We start from the raw sequence: 22,240 nt of genomic DNA on the forward strand, positions 1-22,240 counted from the left end.
AGTGAACAAAGATGAAAATTATGAAGGAAAAACAGATGAAATTTTGTTGACATTGCACGAAAAATGAAGACATGGAGCTCTGCATCTAAGGTGAACCACAGGCCAGCTCTTTCTGATCTGACAAAAATACCAGTACAAAAATATCCACACAAAAGTAGAGTGGGTAAGGCATTTGCCTTCCACGTGGCTGACAGGGTTCAATTTGCAGCATTCCATATGGTACCCCCAAGCAATCGTCAAGAGTAATTCCTGAGTGCAGAGCCAGGAGACACCTCTGGGCATCACCGGTGTGACTCCAAGAAGCAAAACAAAAACAAAACAAAACAAAACAAAAAAAAACCAACCCTGGGTTAGCTCTTCATGGGCTCTCAACACTGCTGCTCAGAAGCAAACCGCATCAAGGTCAGGGACTCCTGTCAGAGGGAATGTTTCTCCTGGAAGAGTTTCATGATGGCCTGCTTGATATCCTTGTTTCTAAGGCTGTAGATGAAGGGGTTCAGCATGGGGGTGACCACCGTGTACATCACTGAGGCGATGGCACTATCCCTGGAGTTTGCAATAGCGGCTGAACAAAGATACACACTAAATAGTGTCCCATAGAACAAGGAGACCACGGCGAGGTGAGACCCACACGTGGAAAAGGCTTTATACTTGCCATTCACTGAGGAAATTCTCAAAACGGAGGAGACAATCTTTGAGTAAGAGAAAAGGATCCCAGTAAGTGGAATAATACCCAGGAGTCCGGCGGAAAAATAGATGACCACATCATTGAGGAAGGTGTCCGAACAAGCAAGCCGGACCACCTGATTTAGATCACAGAAAAAGTGAGGGATTTCCAAGTTCGTACAAAAAGACAGTCGCAAAACCATGAGGCAATGCAAGAGAGAATCAAAGATACTCAGGAACCAAGATACTAGAAGCAGGAGTCCGCACAACTTGGGGTTCATGATGACCATGTAGTGCAATGGATGGCAGATGGCCACAAAGCGATCATAGGCCATGGCGGTCAGGAGGAAGTTATCCAGTCCTACAAAAATCATGACAAAGTACATCTGAGTGAGGCATTCTACGTAGGAGATGGCTTTGCTCTGCATCTGGATGTTCAGCAGCATCTTGGGGACGGTGCTGGAGGTGAAGCAGATGTCTGCAAAGGACAGGTTGGACAGGAAGAAGTACATGGGAGTGTGGAGGTGGGGGTCAGAGATTATGGCCAGAATGATGAAGAAATTTCCAATGAAAGTGATCAGGTACATGGACAGAAATACCCAGAATATGAGAGGTTGTATTCCTCCTTCCTGTGACAGACCCAGGAGAATAAATGCTAATGGACGTGTTTGGTTTCCAGGTTCCATGGAGCTGATGTGGTGGCTGGGATAGAAGCGACAGTGATGCAAATTTTAGCTACAAACATGAACCAATAAGATCATGTCAATGAAATGGCTTTATTTCAAACCCATTTAATAAATCTCGATATATTACCAATAAGTCTCACAATGGAGACGTTACTGGTACCTGCTCAAGCAAATGGATGAGCAATGGGATGACAGTGACAGTGATATTATCTAGTCTATAGACATTTGTCTACAACCTGACAATTTAAAGACATCTGAATGTTCTGATTTCTCTTCATACTGGAAAAAGGGAAGCCTTGCTCCTAAACTAAACATTCTCAAATATATTTTTCCCTCTAAAAATTTCCAGAAGGACTTTTATTTTTTCTTTTGGTTTGAAACATAGTTTTGGCTTTTTTTCTCTAAATATATATTTTTAAACATATCATTCATGATCATTAGGAAAGAGTGTGTTGATTAGGGGGTGGGGAGCTAGGGAATAGAATTTGAAAAAAAATCCCAGTCCCTAACAAGTTTCCCTCTCAGCACCATCTGATTGAGTAATTTTAGAATATCGGCAAATGAGCAGACATTATTTCATTGGCCATTACTGTTAAGGAAAATAGTGAATTTGATGAAAATGGAAAGTCTAGAGAAAACCTTTCCCTGACCCCTTATTACCAGGTGATTGTGAAGAGAACAGGTGAAGGCAATGGGATAGATCCATGTGAGAAGGAGATATCCAATACAAGACTATCCGGTCAGAGTTCATTGCAAAAAATGACCTCACACAGGACGATTTCTGCCTCCATCTGAGAGGAGTGTTGTAGGACTCGGAGGAATACAACAGAGACATATGCTGGAGATAAAATCGCAGCTATGGCAGAAGACCAGAGCATTCTCTGTCATCACCAGCGAGCTTTCACAACTTTCTTTGAAAGTGTGAGACATCATTTTCGCAAACATGGCGAAGGCATTTATTTCTTACTACACATGTAATCTACACTGAATCAATGCCTCCAAATTACACATCGTCTCCCTCCTCTTACACTTTGTACCAAGTCTACATTTCTTATTGGGAGAAGACAACTTTGGTTTGGGCCATCTGTTCAGTTTACACCTTTTTATAGAGGTAATTTTCCTTACACACCCGAGGCAGACCAAGAGATGACATCCATGACACAGCCACATCCTCCCAAGGACCACACGTATGAAACAGTTTCCTCCTGCACAGAAACCTTAACTGAGAGGGGAGCAGAGGACAGGATGTTGGAAGTGAATCTAGGATTCAAGCTCCTCTACTGAGTTTGGTATTTCAAGAGTTTCTAAGCATTGGGTAGTTCTGCACGGATTGTAAGGACAAGGGCAATCTATAGAGAGATGTTTTGGGCAACAGAAGAGAGAGATAGAGAGTAAAATGGAAATACTTAAAACACAAGATTGTCATTAATGGAAGGAAGTAGATCTTCTGGGATGGTATTGGACAGTGGATGCATGAATCTCTCGTCAAAAGTATTATAAACTGGGACTGAAGAAATCGTATAGCAAGGAAGGTGTTTGCCTCACAACCTGGCTTCAATCCCACATTGGTCACCTATTCCCTCCAGGAACAATTACTTAGTGCAGAGCCAGGAGTAACCACTGCATGTGCTGCATGTGACCCAAAAGTACAATAAATATTTTAAATATTTATTTACAGTAAATAAATAAATAAATAAAAAGCATAAGTACTTTCTAGACTTTTCCTTGCTTTTAGTCAGCATCTTTTTTTGCTTTTTGGGGTCATACCTGGCGATTCACAGGGGTTACTCTGGCTTTAGACTCAGGAATTCCCCTGGCAGTGCTCAGGGGACCATATGGGATGCTGGGTATCAAACCCATCCGCTTCGGGCAAGGCAAACGCCCTACCCGCTGTGCTATTGCTCCAGCCCCTAATTGGCATTTTTTTAAAAAAGTATTATAAATTACAGAGCCTCAATTTAAAAAATATAATACTAGCGCGAGACAGGGATGAATGAAGATGTTACTGTTGCTCGCTCAAGCAAATCGAAGAACAGTGGGATGACAGTGATACAGTGATATATATATACCAGTGGGCTAATAGTGAATTTCAACAAACTTTTTCAAGAGACTTGATACCAACCGCTACACATTACTTTCAGAAAATAGAAGCAAACAAAACTTCCTAACTCATCTGTGACTTCACCATTTCCTAACTCTCAAAATAGGTAAAGAAATTACAGTCATGTAAAATTCCATATCAGAATGACCTACAGAGAATTTTATAGCAAACCAGATAAGATCTATTCATTGTAAGCGAGTCTAAGTAAGCATTAGAAAACCAATGTCATTCACCACAACAATAGGCTGACAAAAGTAAATTACATCAATTGATCTATAGAGAGGACAAAATTCAGTATTCTGATTACAGCTCTGTCAGGAATAGACCAGTCCTCAACTTGATAAAGATTATATTCATAATCCTACAGTTAGTATCATGTCTGATGGTGAGAAACAACTTCTTTTCTCCATAAGTTTAGGTAGAAGTACCAATGATCTAATCACTTGTTCTATTTAACATCATTCTGTACTTCCACTTTGTGTAATAATACAATAAAATGAAGTAAAGTTACACAGACAACGTTGTCAGAAATAGCTATTTTTGTTCAGAGAATAAGGCTCCTCTACATGGGAAAGTATTCAGAAAATAGTTTAATAAAAATGCCACAGAACTAACAAGCTTATATAGTAATCCTTGAAGGAACAAGGTCCATAATACTCAGTTATCAATTACATGTCAAAAATGAACAATTATAACTTGAAACAAAAATCTGGTTTTTGAGAGAACCCCAAAATTGAAATCCTTAGATATTCTACCAAGTTTCCTACAGAATATATGGACAGAAAATTATCAGCACAACAAATGAATCAAACAAAGTCAAAATGGATAGAGATAATCAATATTTTGAATAGGAAGCACCAATCCTGTAAGATTACAATTTTCTTCACTTGTTCACACATCCAATGCATCACCAATAAACAGTCCAGCAGACTATTTGTAGGTAAAAATGAACTGAAATTTACATGGAGAATAAAAAGAGTAGAATAGGTAACAAACTCACAGAGAAAACAGAACTAAGTCTTAGAACTTACGCAAACCAATTTAATACTTTTCACAAAGCAGCATTCATCAAGATCGGCAAAAGAAGAGACTCAAGAATTCACAGAAGTGGGGCTAGAGCGATAGCACAGCGGGTAGGGCGTTTGCCTTGCACGCGGCCGACCCGGGTTCGAATCCCAGCATCCCATATGGTACCCTGAGCACGGCCAGGGGTGATTCCTGAGTTCGGAGCCAGGAGTGACCCCTGTGCATCGCCAGGTGTGACCCAAAAAGCAAAAAAAAAAAAAAAGAATTCACAGAGAAAAGAGAATATCCCACAAAAAGACCCACATGGATAGAGGCAACATATTTGTGACAAAAAGTAAAAGGAATTCACTTTTCTAACATTGGAACACACATATACAAACAAAACGATCGAAACACAAAGCTTAAAACTCGTCCAAAAGTGATTGAAAATGTAGCACATACTTAAGTAGAAAATACAGCACTCTCCAACTTTTATAAGAAAGGAAAGTAGAAAATCTAAAGGTCTTGGTTTTGGTAGTGAGTTTATTTGATTTATTGACCTTTTTTGTTTTTACTAAGGCAATAATTGTTTACAACATCACATCTATGTTAGGAGTATAATTTCAAACCTCTCCAGCAGTATATCATGCCCGACCCTCCATCATATTAGAATAATGCTTTCCTCCTGTCCAGCCAACCCTTCTACCCATATACTCCACTGTTGTCCTTTTCTCCTCACTGGCCACAATAGGATGTCCATCACTGGATACCTGGATCATGAAGATGTGTTCTACACAGTTGAATATTTCTCTGCTGGAAGGAAACTGAAATTTGACCACGGAAACAATAAAGATGAAACTTGAGAGAGTTATACCATAGATAAAGAAAAAAACTGATGATTTCAATAATTAACAAGGAAAATGACCAAACAAAACAACTCAGAGCGGGTTTGCCTTGCACGAGGCCGACCCGGGTTCATTCCCAGCATCCCATATGGTCCCCTGAGCACCGCCAGGACTAATTCCTGAGTGCAGAGCCAGGAGTAACCCCTGTGCATTCCCAGGAGTGAACCGAAAAGAAAAAAAATTCCTACAATTATCTGTGTATTTGTTTATAAGCTATATGCAATGTCACAAAGTGGATGCAAAATACTTTATTTTCTAAGTCAGAAAGAAAGAGACAGACATAGAAAGCTTGCATTCATATGTGGAATATAAAGTAGCTGAGAATTACAAGCTTGCAATGATGCAATTTCTGGCAGATATTTCTCTGGACTTAGTTACTAAAATACAGAAATCCAAAACCGTGCGGCCGCTAGTGTGCCGCTCAACCTCATATGTCTTCATTCTCAGCAATGGAAAACAAATTATCAAATGCTTCCTTTTCAGCAGGTCCAACTTTAGGGGGGAGAAACTCCAAACAATAATAGTGAGTTTTTTCTTAAAATATTGAATGTAATCAAAGTAAAGTGAAATTTATCAGTTACACAGGTGGGGTGGGGGACTGGGAAGGAGGTATACTGTGATTCTTGGTAGTGGAATATGTGCAGTGGTGAAGGGATGGGTGTTCGACCATTGTATAACTGAGACGTAAATCTGAAAGCTTTGTAACTTTCCACATGATGATTCAATAAAAGAATAAATTTAAAAAATAAAGTAAAATAAAATAATGATTTTAAAAAGTAAAAACCAAAACAAAATAAAAATACTTCATTTTCCGGCCTGGAAGGTGGATAATCAAAAGCAAGAATGAAAACACAGACTCCAGAAAAAAAACTGACTAACTCACACAAATATCAACAATAGAATAAAATGCTATTTGGAGGTCTTAAAGCAATGAAGTAATTGCAAAGTAAAACTCTAGAATTTCCTGTTTCTCCAGTAAATGACATTTATTATTTTCATTGGAATCAGTAAGAAAAGAGAGTGTGGGATGCTTCATGAACTACTCTCCTAGATAATATCTACCTCTATTGCTTCATATCTCCTAAATAAACACATAAGTTATTCAACAATACACAGTCTTATAGAAAAACTCATTTCAGCACATTCCCTGATCACAAGGACACTATATTCTGATAACACTTTGTGGCAAAACTCCTTGGACATGTTCTAGATATGACTGGAATTCCTACTCATTTTTGAGTCTTGTCCAAAAGGATTTTTTTCTTATCACTTATTGAAAAGTGCTGACCCTGGTATTGCAAACTCCAATTCTTTTTTGTTTAGCAAGTTCAATTCGGCAAAAATGAACACAGTCAAATAAGAAAACAAAGCATCTGTTTTCTCTATTTTTTGGTGGATTTTTTGCTTGTTTGTTTTGCTTTGCTTTGTTTTATGGGTCACACCCCACCGGCGATGCTCAGGGGTTACTCCTCTCTCAGCCTCAAGAATTACTCCTAAAAATGCTCAGAGGACCCTATGGGATGCCTGGGTCAGCCGCATGTAAAGCAAACACCCTCTCCACTGTCCTAGCACCCCGGCCCCATTGTTTGGATCCCTCATGTAAACTGCAATCCATTTCTGAGTCTTTCCAGAAGTATCCAGTGAACTCAGACTCACCTGGTTGGGGTCTCCGAGAGGAACGCCTTCATGTGGTACCTGGGATTTTCCTCTGGATGGTTTATGATGGGGAATGAACCTGAGTTGCCAGGTAATAGAGCAGGAAGGTGGGAAGCGTTCCTCCCTGAGACACACAGTGGACTCTGAAGACAGCAATCTTGCCCATTCCACGCCTTGCTGCTAGCAACCCCAGGTCCCTCGGCAGAGGGGCTATTTACAGTTCCTTATTCCTCATCATTAGACCCATTTCCTTCTTGTTATCCCAACCAGTTGCACCTAATTTCCCTGGGGACACTGGTCTGGACAGGAATATCTTGGTAATGATTCTCTCATCCCAAGAGGCCAGGGTAGAAATCCAGTGAGTCCCACTTTCATTATGTCTTCTCCAGGCACTTCCGGGTCTCCAGAGGTCTAAACTCCCAACCCCGGATCCCCAGTCCAAGTTCAGCTTTGGATCTTGTCCTCTGGGTCTCCAGGGCATTGAAAATGGTGCAACACAGACCTCGAGGCTTCTAAAAATGGAAGTCTCCCACTCTTAATGAAATACAGACCCCAATTCTCTTTACAGACCCATTCATGCTGTATTCCTGTCTTCATGATGCTCTCACAAACACAATGATGAATATCATGGATGCACAAATGAAGAGATTTTTATTAGGTTCTTCATATTAAAGTGTAAATGATAAGCAATACATTCAGATATTGATGCCATGTGCCTGACTTAGTAAAGTTTAACTTTCATGAAGTTTCCTTCCGCTCAATATGATGATTACACAACACACTTCATACTATATTGTAAAAAGGGGACTTGTAGGTTTAATGTTGTACCTCCAAGTTTATTCTGAATAAAGAATGAAAATACCCTTACAGTGAGTCAGCAGGCTGTCATTTGTCAATCTTTGTGACAAAAAGTCTTAATAGGAGATCATTTTTCTCCTGGAGATATTTGACAATATCTCAAGGAATGACACTAAACTTTCAGGACAGAAGACAACATTAAATATTATCTCTTTTTAAATATCAATACTGAGAATAAACTAGCATTCTTACACTTATTTTGTGCCTATGAATTACCCAGAAGCTTATAAAATGCAGATCTACATTGCATGACTGAAACCTACTCATGAAAATTTGTAATTTCTTAACTGTATCTCACAGTGATTCATTAAAAAAAATCTATGTCATTGTCATTGTTGGCCTATTGCTTGTTGATTTGTTCAAGAGGGCACCAGTAACGTCTCTCATTGTGAGATTTTTTGTTACTGTTTTTGGCATATCCAATACGCCATGGGTAGCTTGCCAGGTTCTGCCATGAGGGTATGATACTCTTGGTATCTGCTGGGCTCTCTGAGAGGGGCGGAGGAATCGAACACGGGTCAGCCACATGAAAAGAAAATGCCCTACCACTGTGCTATTGCTAATCTAAAAAAGAAAAGACAAAAGCAGAATTAGGAGATTAAAAAATTCATAGAATTTATATACCTTATTTGCAGTATTTTCTCTTTTCTAATAATTGTTATACATATAAATAGTATATACCTTATAAATAATGTAAATATACCATATACTCTCTATTAAAACATTTTGAACTACTAAAAATTAAAAAAATGAGAAAATAAAATAAAATGCAGACCTCTACATTATGTCTATTATGGATTAGCCTCAGTTTCTGAGCTCCTGGTATATTCAAATACCTGCCCAGACAGCAGAGATACCCTGCATCCCTACATCAGACTATGGATTGATGGAGAGACCCAATGAATGAAGGCTATTTTCTGTCATACAAAAATCACTGTATCACTGTATCACTGTCATCCTGTTGCTCATCAATTTGCTCAAACAATGTCTCCATTGTGAGACTTGTTGTTACTGTTTTTGGCATGTTGAATACGCGATAGAGAGCTTTCCAGGCTCTGCCGTGCAGGGGGGTACTCTGGGTAGCTTGCCGGGTTTTCTGAGAGGGACGGAGGAATTGAACCCAGGTCGGCCACATGCAAGGCAAATGCCCTACCCACTGTGCTATCGAACAATTAAATAAATATCATAACTTGGTGACAGGAGTTATGAAGAAAATGCCCAAGGAATTGAGTGAAAGGGTTTGAGAATTGGATAGGGTTATATTTCTTTCCTGAGAATTTAGAAAATATTTATTACAAGCATTCCAATATTATTATCATCATCATTATGATATCATGACAAAGATTTCTAGTCATAATATTCTAATAATAATCTTATAATAATAACATCTGTCTAATATTATTATACAGAGACTTCCAGGAAGCAAAATCAGGAAACATTGGATTCTCTCAGAAAATGTACAGAAGGGGCCGGAGGGATAGTGCAGGAGGTTAGGCACTTGCCTTGCATCCATGTTCCATCCTCAGCATCCCTTAGGGTCCACGGAGCACCACCAGGAGTAATTCCTGAGTGCAGAGCCAGGAGTAATTTCTGAGTGATACCAGGTGTGGCCCAAACCAACCAAACAAGACAATGTAAGGCAGGAGGAAGGACTAGCAAAGATGCTGAAGAGTCTAGTTACAGACAGTCAGCGTGGGGGGGTGGGGGAAGGAGTCCAGAGGACACCCTGAGAGGTAGTGAAGAGAATTTGTAAAGCTGAGGCTTAACTTCTCTGGGAAATGAAAGACCTGGAGAGTACCCGGCCTCACCTCTCCGAAGGTGCCTGTTCTCATCTGATCTCAGAAGCCAAGCAGGGTTGGGCCTGGGTAGTACTTGGACTGGAAGGACCCAGGGAATTTCAGTTCATCCTGCACCTGTGGGCTTGGGTTTTGTTTTTGTTATTGTCATTGTTTGGGTTTGGTTTGGATGTGGGTCCAAGTACCCATGAGTGAAGAAGACCCTTTGCTCTGTTGCTCTCTGCTTCTAGAATAAAGGAGAGAAAAACACACAGAGAGAGACAGAGACAGAGAGATAGAGAGAGAGATGGAGAGAGAAGACAGAAAAGACAGAGACAGAGACAGAGAGAGAGAGAGAGAGAGAGAGAAGAAAAGTGCCTGCTATAGAGGCAAGAGGGGGGAGGGAACACGTGGACACCAGTGGTGGAAAGTGTACATTGGTGAAGGGATGGGTTTTGGAACTGTGTATAACAGAAACCCAATCACAAACAACTATGTAACTGTGTATCTCACTGTGATTCGATAAAAAATTAAAAATTAAAAATTAAAAATCAAAGACTATTTTCTACTAAAAATTATGCATCAAATTTCAAAATATATGAGCTCAGGTACTAATAAGGACTGTATTTGTGAGAAGCAGAAGATTCCTCAGTATGATCATAGAAAAGGGGGGAATGTGAGAAGCAGTTAGCTCATCTCTTCTCACCCTGGTCGTAAAGATTGTAGGGGGGTGGGCAGCTCTGGCCAGGAAGGATACATATATGGCTTAACTGAGCTAATTGGATGACAGTACCACTTGGTGAGAAGCAGCCCTGGCCAGGAAGGATATATGACTGAGTTAATGGACTAAAAGAACTACCTGGTGTTTGTACAGACACGGAGCTGGAGTGTCAGGAGCTGGCACACCCGTGTCTTGTATCCTGTGTCTAAAGATAAGATGCTTTCCTGATGTATGGGAATGTTTTGCTTTCTTGATGTATGGAATGCCTTGCTTTCTTGATGTATGGGAATTGGGAATGTCTTCCAAATTGGGAATGTTTTCTTGATGTATTGTTCTTGTATGCTTTTGTTCATTTATGAAATGTTTGAAGTTACTTCTGCCTTTGAAAGTGTTTATCTGTGAGCTTGCTCCTGAGGCCTGTGTGCCCAGGATGGCTATATAAACCCTCTGCTGTAAGCCCTCGGGGTTGAGCTCTGACCTCCTGCTCTGACAGGACAGCTCGGCCCCAGCTAGCTGGAATAAGAAAGTCTCCGTGTGTGTTTTGCAGTCCCGCTGGACTCTTTGTCTCTGTGAATACTGAGGGGTGGTCTCAATCCTAACACTGAATGTGATGTAGGCAGGCAGGCAGATAGGGAAAGCCCCTCCCAAGGCAATGACAGTGAATCTCCTGGGAAGTAATAGCCCTGACCTCATGGACAACTGCTACAGACCCTGAGGAGGCTGGACCCCTACAGAGATGACAGCAGCAGAATTAGAGACCAAACAAGGTCATGAAAGAGATTCACCAGAAACTCCAAAGCTGGTCCTTCTACAACTGGCCAACCTCAACCTCTTTCAGAAAAACTCCAGACTAAGGCATCCTTAAGAATAAGCATATAGGGGCTGGAGCGATAGCACAGCGGGTAGGGCGTTTGCCTTGCACGCAGCCGACCCGGGTTCTAATCCCAGCATCCCATATGGTCCCCTGAGCACCGCCAGGGGTAATTCCTGAGTGAAGAGCCAGGAGTAACCCCTGTGCATCGCCGGGTGTGACCCAAAAACCAAAAAAAAAAAAAGAATAAGCATATAAAAACCAGTCTTCTAGGTCATTTCAAGGCTTCCCTGCCTTTGGGGAACTCTCTCTCTCACTCTCTTTCTCTCTCTCACTCTCTCCTTCCCTTCAAAACTTCCAAATAAAATCTGTTTTACTTTGCTGCTTTTCTACTCCTGAAATTCTATTCGGTGAGGTGAGACAAGACCCCAGTAGCCCTGAGTCCCGGTGGCAGAGGCGGATAGGGAGAAAGTGACCGCTTTCTCCTCCCCACTTCACATGAGCCACCTGTAGAGCCCTCCGATATCAAATGGAATAAGACAGACACACGTGGATGATATTATATGATCGCAATCATAGGCAATATCCACCACAATTAGACCTATGGTGATACAAGAGGCTTGAAATTACCTGGGGTTGGAGCAAGTGACAGAAGAGAAGTCATTAATTACTGAGTGCAGAATTTCTCTTTAGCTGATGGACAGACATACCTTCTAATAATAGTGGCGATCCTTGGGCGAAGTTGTGAGTATGTTTAATGCCACTGAAGATGCATTTAGAATAAAATAGTTAAAGACTGTGAAATTTTAGATTGCATCTATTTTACCACATCTAGACCACATAATAGAATCACAGCCTTTCTGACTCATTTGATGCTTCACAAAAGTTTTTCTAAAGGAATCTTGAAAGAGGCCAGTATCTTAAAAAAAAATATCTAAGGAAATTTTAAAAAGAGAATATCCTTCTCCTAAAACTCACATAAGAAATTAAAAAAAAAGTTTGACATCAGTCATCAAAAATCCCTGTTATGAAAATTTAGAGATAGATATGGTGAACTGGCAATTGCATCTCATCTTTTCTGCTCTGTTCTCTATTTTTTTATACAGTACTAATTTTTCTTTTTGGGTCACACCCTGTGATGCTCAGGGGATATTCCTGGCTTTGCACTCAGGAATTACTCCTTTGCAGTGCTTGGGGAACCTTATGGATGCTGGGAATCGAACCCAGGTAGGACACATGCAAGGCAAATGCCTGATCCGCTCTTCTATCGCTCCAGCCCCTGTTCTCTGTTCTTGAATGAAGAAAATGACAATCATATATGATTATTTCCTATCTAATTAGATGTGATTTCTGAGATATTTACCAAACGTTGACAGGGAAAGTTCTAAAGGCATAAATGAGGCACCTGCCCAATATAATCCGTTCTGCTTTCAGCAAGGTTAGAAAAATCTTGGGTAATATATTTAGAATGAGTGGAAGAAATTTCCCTACCGGCAGTGTGAAGGGTGTTTAACACGCAGTTGCATGTCAGTTCTCCAACAACTGAACATCTACCCATTGGTGCATTTGGCACAAAACCTCATGGGAAGAGTATCTTGCCACCTGGGACTCAGAAAACATAGGGAGTTTCCCAGCATCAACAATTTCTACAAAGTTCTTATTACCATTACTCTGCAGATGATCGCAGAGACGCAAATTTTCTTAGCTGATTTGGTATTCAATGTTCTAAATCTCCAGTTTTCAAAGCTATTCATCAACCCGTAGAATTTCTTTGGCCTGCATACGCTTGAAAGCTTCTGTTCAAAATATTTAACATTGTTTCTGTTTAAAGACACACTCGAGGCAAGAAGGTATTGCTTTAACGTACAAAAATGGGAAGCCAGAAATAGACCTTCGGTCTGTGAATGTATATTTCCTCTCAGGTGTCTGAGATTTTCATCTTATTTTGTTTGAGAAAACAGTGTTTCTGACTCCACCAAATACTGGCATTTATGGGCTGGAGCAATAGCACAGTGGCTAGGACGTTTGCCTTGCACATGGCAATCCTGGTTTGATTCCTCCATCCCTCTTGGAGAGCCCGGCAAGCTACTGAGAGTATACCGCCCGCACAGCAGAGCCTGGCAAAAAAAAAAAACCGTGGCGTATTCAATATGCCCCAAACAGTAACAACAAGTCTCTCACAATGGAGATGTTACTGGTGCCCTCTTGAGCAAATTGATGAACCATGGTATGACAGTGCTATAGTGCTATGGTCTCATTTTTTGGTTTTGTCTGGGGGCCACACCAAGGTGCTCAGGGCTGACTCCGGGCTCTGCACTCAGGGATCACTCCTGGTGGGGCTAGGGGACCATATGGAATGCCGGAGATCATACTGTGTCAGGTGCGTGCAAAGCAAGCGTCCAACTCACTGTACTATCACTCAAGTGCTGGCAATTTACCCAAGCTTTGGCATTTTACAGGAGACAACACTGCTTTGCTGCCAACGACTTTCTGTGTGTTTCCTAATGAGTGTATGTTCTTACTAATCACAGAGCAATTCGTCAAAATTTGGCAATTTGCCACTGGTCCCTATTACACAGCAGAGCCTGGAAAGCTATCCAGGACAATTTGATATGCCATAAATAATAACAACAACGTGCTCTTCTTGTTCCTTGAGCGAGCAGACGCCATTGGGCACATGACACAGACAAATGAAGACATTACTGGTGCTCACTAGATGAACCATGGGATGACAGTGATACAGTGATGGTCTTTCTTGGCCGACAGTGCAAATTTTGTTTCATAGCATCCCTATTATACTTAACCAAATAGAACTGGAAATTGACGGGCTTATACTGTTGAAATCACTATCTAGGAATGCCTCATGATTTGGGTCATGCTGTAGAGATTAATGAAAGAAAAAGACAATCATGAATGCAAGTAAGAGGCTCTGGGAAATCCAAATTCTCTGACTATTCAGCACTTGATGAGCTACCTCATGAAGAACTTATTACCAAATCTAAAGAGATGTGGTGACTTTATGTAAGTTATCAATTCACCTTCAAAAGGATGGATACTGTTTTCATGCCTAAGATCTTCCCCTTTATTGCTTCCAGGTCAAAACTAAGGTCATTACCTGAGTGCCACAGAAATACAAGGCATGAAGAAGAAAGAGAAGACTGGGTATCCAAATAGCTGCAGAATAATTTCAGTTTCTAAAGCAAACGCTGGAAAAAATATGTGTGATTGCATAGTCTAACTGGAGCTTTCCTTGGAATAAAAAAATAAATGTTAGAGTAAATCCAATGAAGCACATCATCAGAAACTCTGGATTCCATGGACCAGACAGAACAGAAGAGGAGACTTCAACTTTTTCCTCAGTGGAATGAAGCTTATAAGCAGCACCAAACTTCCCCAAGAGAAGTTTAGTGTCCAAAGTTTTCTAGTACAATATAGAAAGTTTGGGATCTGTGAGTGAGTCAATTCTAGTCGGGGGTGCTGAAGAAAGTTCCCTGAAAATGTTCTGTGTATTTAAAAAAATATTAAAGAAGCAAGATTGCACATTTCACAGGGACCTTGGGAATTAATAAGCCCAGATATATTGCCAGAACCATAATGGAGCTCATTCATTAACCTTCCCTGTGTCTTAGATTATTCCAAAGATAATTGGATATTGGAGAAGAAACCTAAACTTTGACAAGCTTCATCAGATGGTGAATCCATCTCTGGATATGAAATTTTCTGGAAAAGAATAGAATAAAGCTTGCTTCTCCTAAAACGTTTGATATGACAAAATGTCCTCACCCCCCATAATCCAGGAGTCAGTAGCTTTTAAACTACACAATTTCCTGTGTGTATTCAATGACTTTTTTTTTACACTGACCTCAGTGAACAAAGATGAAAATTATGAAGGAAAAACAGATGAAATTTTGTTGACATTGCACGAAAAATGAAGACATGGAGCTCTGCATCTAAGGTGAACCACAGGCCAGCTTTTTCTGATCTGACAAAAATACCAGTACCAAAGTACCCATACAAATGTAGAGTGCGTAAGGCTTTTGCCTTCCATATGGCCGACAAGGTTCAATTCCCAGCATCCCATATGGTACCCCCAAGCAACCGCCAACAGTAATTCCTGAGTGCAGAGCCAGGAGACATCCCTGAGCATCACCAATGTGACTCCAAAAAAGCAAAAACAAAAACAAAAGCAAAATCAAACAAACAAAAACCACCCCTGGATTAGCTCTTCATGGGCTCTCAACACTGCTGCTCAGAAGCAAACCACATCAAGGTCAGGGACTCCCGTCAGAGGGAATGTTTCTCCTGGAAGAGTTTCATGATGGCCTGCTTGATATCCTTGTTTCTAAGGCTGTAGATGAAGGGGTTCAGCATGGGGGTGACCACCGTGTACATCACTGAGGCAATGGCACTATCCCTGGAGTTTTCAACAGCAGCTGAACTAAGATACACACCAAGTCCCGTCCCATAAAACAAAGAGACCACGGCGAGGTGAGACCCACATGTGGAAAAGGCTTTATACTTGCCACTCGCTGAGGAAGTTCTCAGAACGGAGAAGACAATCTTTGAGTAGGAGAAAAGGATCCCAATAAGTGGAATAATATTCAGGAGACCGGCGGTAAAATAGATGACCACATCATTGAGGAAGGTGTCCGAACAGGCAAGTCGGAGCACCTGATTTAGTTCACAGAAAAACTGAGGGATTTCCAAGTTCGTACAAAAAGACAGTCGCAAAACCATGAGGCAATGCAAGAGAGAATCAGATATACTCAGGAGCCAGGATACTAGAAGCAGGAGTCCGCACAACTTGGGGTTCATGATGACCATGTAGTGCAATGGATGGCAGATGGCCACAAAGCGATCATAGGCCATGACAGTCAGAAGGAAGTTATCCAGTCCTACAAAATTCAAGAAAAAGTACATCTGAGTGAGGCATTCTCCGTAGGAGATGGCTTTGCTCTGCATTTGGATATTCAGCAGCATCTTGGGGATGGTGGTGGAGGTGAAGCAGATGTCTGCAAAGGACAGGTTGGACAGGAAGAAGTACATGGGCGTGTGGAGGTGGGGGTCAGAGGTTATGGCCAGAATGATAAAGAGATTTCCAATGAAAGTGATCAGGTACATAGACAGAAATACCCAGAAGATGAGAGGTTGTATTCCTGCTTCCTGTGACAGTCCCAAGAGAATAAATGCTAATGGACGTGTTTGGTTTCCTGGCTCCATGGAGTTGATGTGGCAGCTGGGATAGAAGTGACAGTGATGCAGATTTAGCTACAAACATGAACCAATAAGATCACATCAATAAAATTGTTTTTTTTTCAAACACATTTAATAAATCTCGATATATTATCAACACGCCTCATAATGGAGATGTTACTGGTACCTGCTTGAGCAAATGGATGAGCAATGGGATGACAGTGACAGTGATATTATCTAGTCTTTAGACATTTGTCTGTAACCTGACGATTTAAGACATCTGAATGTTCTGATTTCTCTTCATACTGGAAAAAGGGAAGCCTTGCTCCTAAACTAAACATTTTCAAATATATTTTTCCCTCTACAAATTTCCAGAAGGACTTTTATTTTTCCTTTTGGTTTGAAACATAGTTTTGGCTTTTTTTCTCTAAATATATATATATATTTTTTTTAAGGATGCTAAAAAGATTAGTATATTTTTTTGCATTTTTTTTAATTTTATTTATTTTTAATTAGAGAATCATCATGAGGGTACAGTTACAGATTTATACACTTTTGTGCTTATACTTCCCTCATACAAAGTTCGGGAACCCATCCCTTCACCAGTGCCCATTCTCCACCACCCGTAAACCCAGCATCCCTCCCACCCTCCCCAATCCCATCTCCCCCCCACCCCACCCTGCCACTGTGGCAAGGCATTCCCTTCTGTTCTCTCTCTCTAATTAGCTGTTGTGGTTTGCAATAAAGGTGTTCAGTGGCCGCTGTGCTCAGTCTCTAGCCCTCATTCAGCCCGCAACTCCCTTCCCCCACATGGCTTTCGACTACAATGTAGTTGGTGATCGCTTCTCTGAGTTGACCTGTCCCCGGAACGTGAGGCCAGCCTCGAAGCCATGGAGTCAACCTCCTGGTACTTTCTAAATATATATTTTTAAACATATCACTCATGATCACTAGGAAAGAGTGTGCTTGATTAGGGGGTAGGGGGTTGGGAAATAGAATTTGAAAAAAAAAAATCCCAGTCCCTAACAAGTTTCCCTCTCAGCACCCTATAATTGAGTGTTTTTAGAATATCGGCAAATGAGCAAACATTATTTCATTGGAGCCATTACTATTAAGGAAAATAGTGAATTTGATGAAAATGGAAAGTCTAGAGGAAACCTTTGTCTGACCCCTTGTTACCAGGGGATTGTGAAGAGAACAGGTGAAGGCAATGGAATTGATCCATGTGGGAAGGCTATCTGGTCTGAGTTCATTGCAAAAAATGACCTCACACAGGACAATGTCTGCCTCCATCTGAGAGGAGTGTTGTAGGACTCGGAGGAATACAACAGAGACAGATGCTGGAGATAAAATCGCAGCTATGGCAGAAGACCAGAGCATTCTCTGTCAGGACCAGCGAGCTTTCAAAACTTTCTTTGAAAGTGTGAGACATCGTTTAGAAAACATGGCGAAGGCATTTATTTCTTACTACACATGTAATCTACACTGAATCAATGCCTCCAAATTACACATCATCTCCCTCCTCTTACATTTTGTACCAAGCCTACATTTCTTATTGGGAGAAGACAACTTTGGTTTGGGCCATCTGTTCAGTTTACACCTTTTTATAGAGGTAATTTTCCTTACACACCCGAGGCAGACCAAGAGATGACATCCATGACACAGCCACATCCTCCCAAGGACCACACGTATGAAACAGTTTCCTCCTGCACAGAAACCTTAACTGAGAGGGGAGCAGAGGACAGGATGTTGGAAGAGAATCTGGGATTCAAGCTCCTCTTCTGAGTTTGGTATTTCAAGAGTTTCTAAGCATTGGGTAGTTCTGCATGGATTGTAAGGACAAGGGCAATCTATAGAGAGATGTTTTGGGCAACAGAAGAGAGAGTTAGAGAGTAAAATGGAAATACTTAAAACACAAGATTGTCATTAATGGAAGGAAGTAGAACTTCTGGGGATGGTATTGGACGGTGGATGCATGAACCTCTCATCAATAGTATTATCAATTGGATCTGGAGCAATCGTATAGCAAGGAAGGTGTTTGCCTCAAAACCTGGGTTCAATCCCACATTGGTCACCTATTCCCTCCAGGAACAATTCCTGAGTGCGGAGCCAGGAGTAACCACTGAGAGTGCTGCATGTGACCCAAAAGTACAATAAATATTTTAAATATTTATTTACAGTAAATAAATAAATAAGTAAATAAATAAACAAAATGCATAACTACTTTCTAGACTTTGCCTTGCTTTTAGTCGGCATTTTTTTTTTGCTTTTTGGGGTCACACCTGGCGATGCACAGGGGTTACTCCTGGCATTAAACTCAGGAATTACCCCTGGCGGTGCTCAGGGGACCATATGGGATGCTGGGAATCGAACCCATAGGCCTCGGGCAAGGCAAACGCCCTACCCGCTGTGCTATTGCTCCGGCCCCTAATCGGCATTTTTTTTTAAAAAGTATTATAAATTACAGAGCCTCAATTTTAAAAATATAATACTAGCGCGAGACAGAGATGAAGATGTTACTGTTGCCCTCTCAAGCAAATCGAATAACAGTGGGATGACAGTGATACAGTGATATATATATACCAGTGAGCTAATAGTTAATTTCAACAAACTTTTTCAAGAGACTTGATACCAATTTCTACAAATTACTTTCAGAAAGTAGAAGCAAACAAAACGTCGTAACTCATCTGTGACTTCACCATTTCCTAATCTCAAAATAGGTGAAGAAATTACAGTCATATAAAACTCCATATCAGAATGACCTACAGAGAATTTTATAGCAAACCAGATAAAATCTATTCACTGTAAGCAAGTCTAAGTAAACATTAGAAAACCAATGTCATTCACCACAACAATAGGCTGACAAAAGTAAATCATATCAATTGATCTATATATAGGACAAAATTCAGTATTCTGATCACAACTCTATCAGGAATAGACCAGTCCTCAACTTGATAAAGATTATATTCATAATCCTACAGTTATTATCATGCCTGATGGTGAGAAACAACTTCTTTTCTCCATAAGTTTAGGTAGAAGTACCAATGATCTAATCACTTGTTCTATTTAACATCATTCTGTAGTTCCACTTTGTGTAACAATACAATAAAATGAAGTAAAGTTACACAGACAACGTTGTTAGAAATAGCTATTTTTGTTCAGAGAATAAGGCTGTCTACAAGGGAAAGTATTCAGCACATAATTTAATAAAAATGCCACAGAACTAATAAGCTTATATAGTAATCCTGGGAGGAACAAGGTCCATAATACTCAGTTATCAATTACATGTCAAAAATGAACAATTATAACTTGAAACAAAAATTTGGTTATTGAGAGAACCCCAAAATTGATATCCTTAGATATCATTCTACCAAGTTTTCTACAGAATATATAGACAGAAAATTATCAGCACAACAAATGAATCAAAATCTAAATGGATAAAGATAATTGATAATTTGAATAAGAAGCACCAATCCTATAAGATTACAATTTTCTTCACTTGTTCACACATCCAATGCATCACCAATAAACAGTCCAGCAGACTATTTGTAGGTAAAAATGAACTGAAATTTACATGGAGAGTAAAAAGTGTAGAATAGGTAACAAACTCACAGAGCAAACAGAACTACGTCTTAGAACTTACGCAAACCAATTTAATACTTTTCACAAAGCAGCATTCATCAAGATCATAACATCGGCAAAAGAAGATACTCAAGAATTCACAGAGAAAAGAGAATATCCTACAAAAAGACCCACACGGATAGAGGCAACATATTTGTGACAAAAAGTAAAGGGAATTCACTTTTCTAACATTGGAACACACATATACAAACAAAATAATCAAAAAACAAAGCTTAAAACTCGTCCAAAAGTGATTGAAAATGTAGCACATACTTAAGTAGAAAATACAGCACTCTCCAACTTTTGTAAGAAAGGAGAGTAGAAAATCTAAAGGTCTTGGTTTTGGTAATAAGTTTATTTGATTTATTTACCTTTTTTGTTTTTACTAAGGCAATAATTGTTTACAACATCACATCTATGTTAGGAGTATAATTTCAAACCTCTCCAGCAGTGTATCATGCCCGACCCTCCATCATATTAGAATAATGCTTTCCTCCTGTCCAGCCAACCCTCCTACCCATATACTCCACTGTTGTCCTTTTCTCCTCACTGGCCACAATTGGATGTCCATCACTGGATACCTGAATCATGAAGATGTGTTCTACACAGTTGAATATTTCTCTGCTGGAAGGAAACTGAAATATGACCACGGAAATAATAAAGATGAAACTTGAGAGAGTTATACCATAGATAAAGAAAAAAACTGATGATTTCAATAATTAACAAGGAAAATGACCAAACAAAACAACTCAGAGCGGGTAGGGCGTTTGCCTTGCACGCGGCCGACCCGGGTTCATTCCCAGCATCCCATATGGTCCCCTGAGCACCGCCAGGACTAATTCCTGAGTGCAGAGCCAGGAGTAACCCCTGTGCATTCCCAGGAGTGAACCTAAAAGAAAAAAAATTCCTACAATAATCTGTGTATTTGTTTATAAGCTATATGCAATGTCACAAAGTGGATGCAAAATACTTCATTTTCTAAGTAAGAAAGAAAGAGACAGACATAGAAAGCTTGCACTCATATGTGGAATATAAACTAGCTGAGAATTACAAGCTTGCAATGATGCAATTTCTGGCAGATATTTCTCTGGACTTAGTTACTAAAATACAGAAATCCAAAACCGTGCGGCCGCTAGTGTGGCCGCTCAACCTCATATGTATTCATTCTCAGCAATGGAAAACAAATTATCAAATGCTTCCTTTTCAGCAGGTCCAACTTTAGGGGGGAGAAACTCCAAACAATAATAGTGAGTTTTTTCTTAAAATATTGAATGTAATCAAAGTAAAGTGAAATTAAAGTGAAATTTATCAGTTACACAGGTGGGATGGGGGACTGGGAAGGAGGTATACTGTGATTCTTGGTGGTGGAATATGTGCAGTGGTAAAGGGATGGGTGTTCGAGCATTGTATAACTGAGACTTAAACCTGAAAGCTTTGTAACTTTCCACATGGTGATTCAATAAAAGAATAAATTTTAAAAATAAAATAAAATGATTTTAAAAAGTAAAAAACAAAACAAAATAAAAAATACCTCATTTTCCGGCCTGGAAGGTGGATAATCAAAAGCAAGAATAAAAACACAGACTTCCGAAAAAAAACTGACTAACTCACACAAATATCAACAATAGAATGAAATGCTATTTGGAGGTCTTAAAGCAATGAAGTAATTGCAAAGTAAATCTCTAGAATTTCCTGTTTCTCCAGTAAATGACATTTATTATTTTCATTGGAATCAGTAAGAAAAGAGAGTGTGGGATGCATGCTTCATGAACTGCTCTCCTAGATAATATCTACCTCTATTGCTTCATATCTCCTAAATAAAAACACAAGTTATTCAACAATACACAGTCTTATAGAGAAACTCATTTCAGCACATTCCCTGATCACAAAGGACACTATATTCTGATAACACTTTGTGGCAAAACTCCTTGGACATGTTCTAAATATGACTGGAATTCCTACTCATTTTTGAGTCTTGTCCAAAAGGATTTTTTTCTTATCACTTATTGAAAAGTGCTGACCCTGGTAGTGCAAACTCCAATTCTTTTTTTTTTTTTAGCAAGCTCAATTCGGCAAAAATGAACACAGTCAAATAAGAAAAAAGCATCTGTTTTCTCTATTTTTGGTGGATTTTTTTGTTTGTTTTGCTTTGCTTTGTTTTATAGGTCACACCCCACCGGTGATGCTCAGGGGTTACTCCTAACTCAGCACTCAAGAATTACTCCTGAAAATGCTCGGGGGA

General features: G+C 40.0%; 2 protein-coding genes across 2 annotated transcripts; both read right to left on the bottom strand.

Moving 5' to 3' along the window:
- Positions 1 to 416: 416 nt before the first annotated feature.
- LOC129401831 (olfactory receptor 7A5-like) lies at positions 417 to 1,352 on the bottom strand. Its single transcript, XM_055124717.1, has one exon. The coding sequence runs from the start codon at positions 1,350 to 1,352 to the stop codon at positions 417 to 419; it is 936 nt and encodes a 311-aa protein (XP_054980692.1).
- A 14,116-nt stretch (positions 1,353 to 15,468) lies between these two features.
- LOC101557902 (olfactory receptor 7A5-like) lies at positions 15,469 to 16,404 on the bottom strand. The gene has a single exon (XM_004614995.2). It carries the CDS (start codon positions 16,402 to 16,404, stop codon positions 15,469 to 15,471), a length of 936 nt encoding a protein of 311 aa, XP_004615052.2.
- Between the last annotated feature and the right edge of the window lie 5,836 nt (positions 16,405 to 22,240).

The sequence above is a fragment of the Sorex araneus genome, chromosome 2 (genome assembly GCF_027595985.1).
Source record: "Sorex araneus isolate mSorAra2 chromosome 2, mSorAra2.pri, whole genome shotgun sequence".
NCBI classification, from domain to species: domain Eukaryota; kingdom Metazoa; phylum Chordata; class Mammalia; order Eulipotyphla; family Soricidae; genus Sorex; species Sorex araneus.

Coding starts and splice junctions, on each gene's coding strand:
- LOC129401831 (XM_055124717.1), bottom strand. CDS start 1,352: ATGGAACCTGGAAACCAAACACGTCCATTAGCATTTATTCTCCTGGGT.
- LOC101557902 (XM_004614995.2), bottom strand. CDS start 16,404: ATGGAGCCAGGAAACCAAACACGTCCATTAGCATTTATTCTCTTGGGA.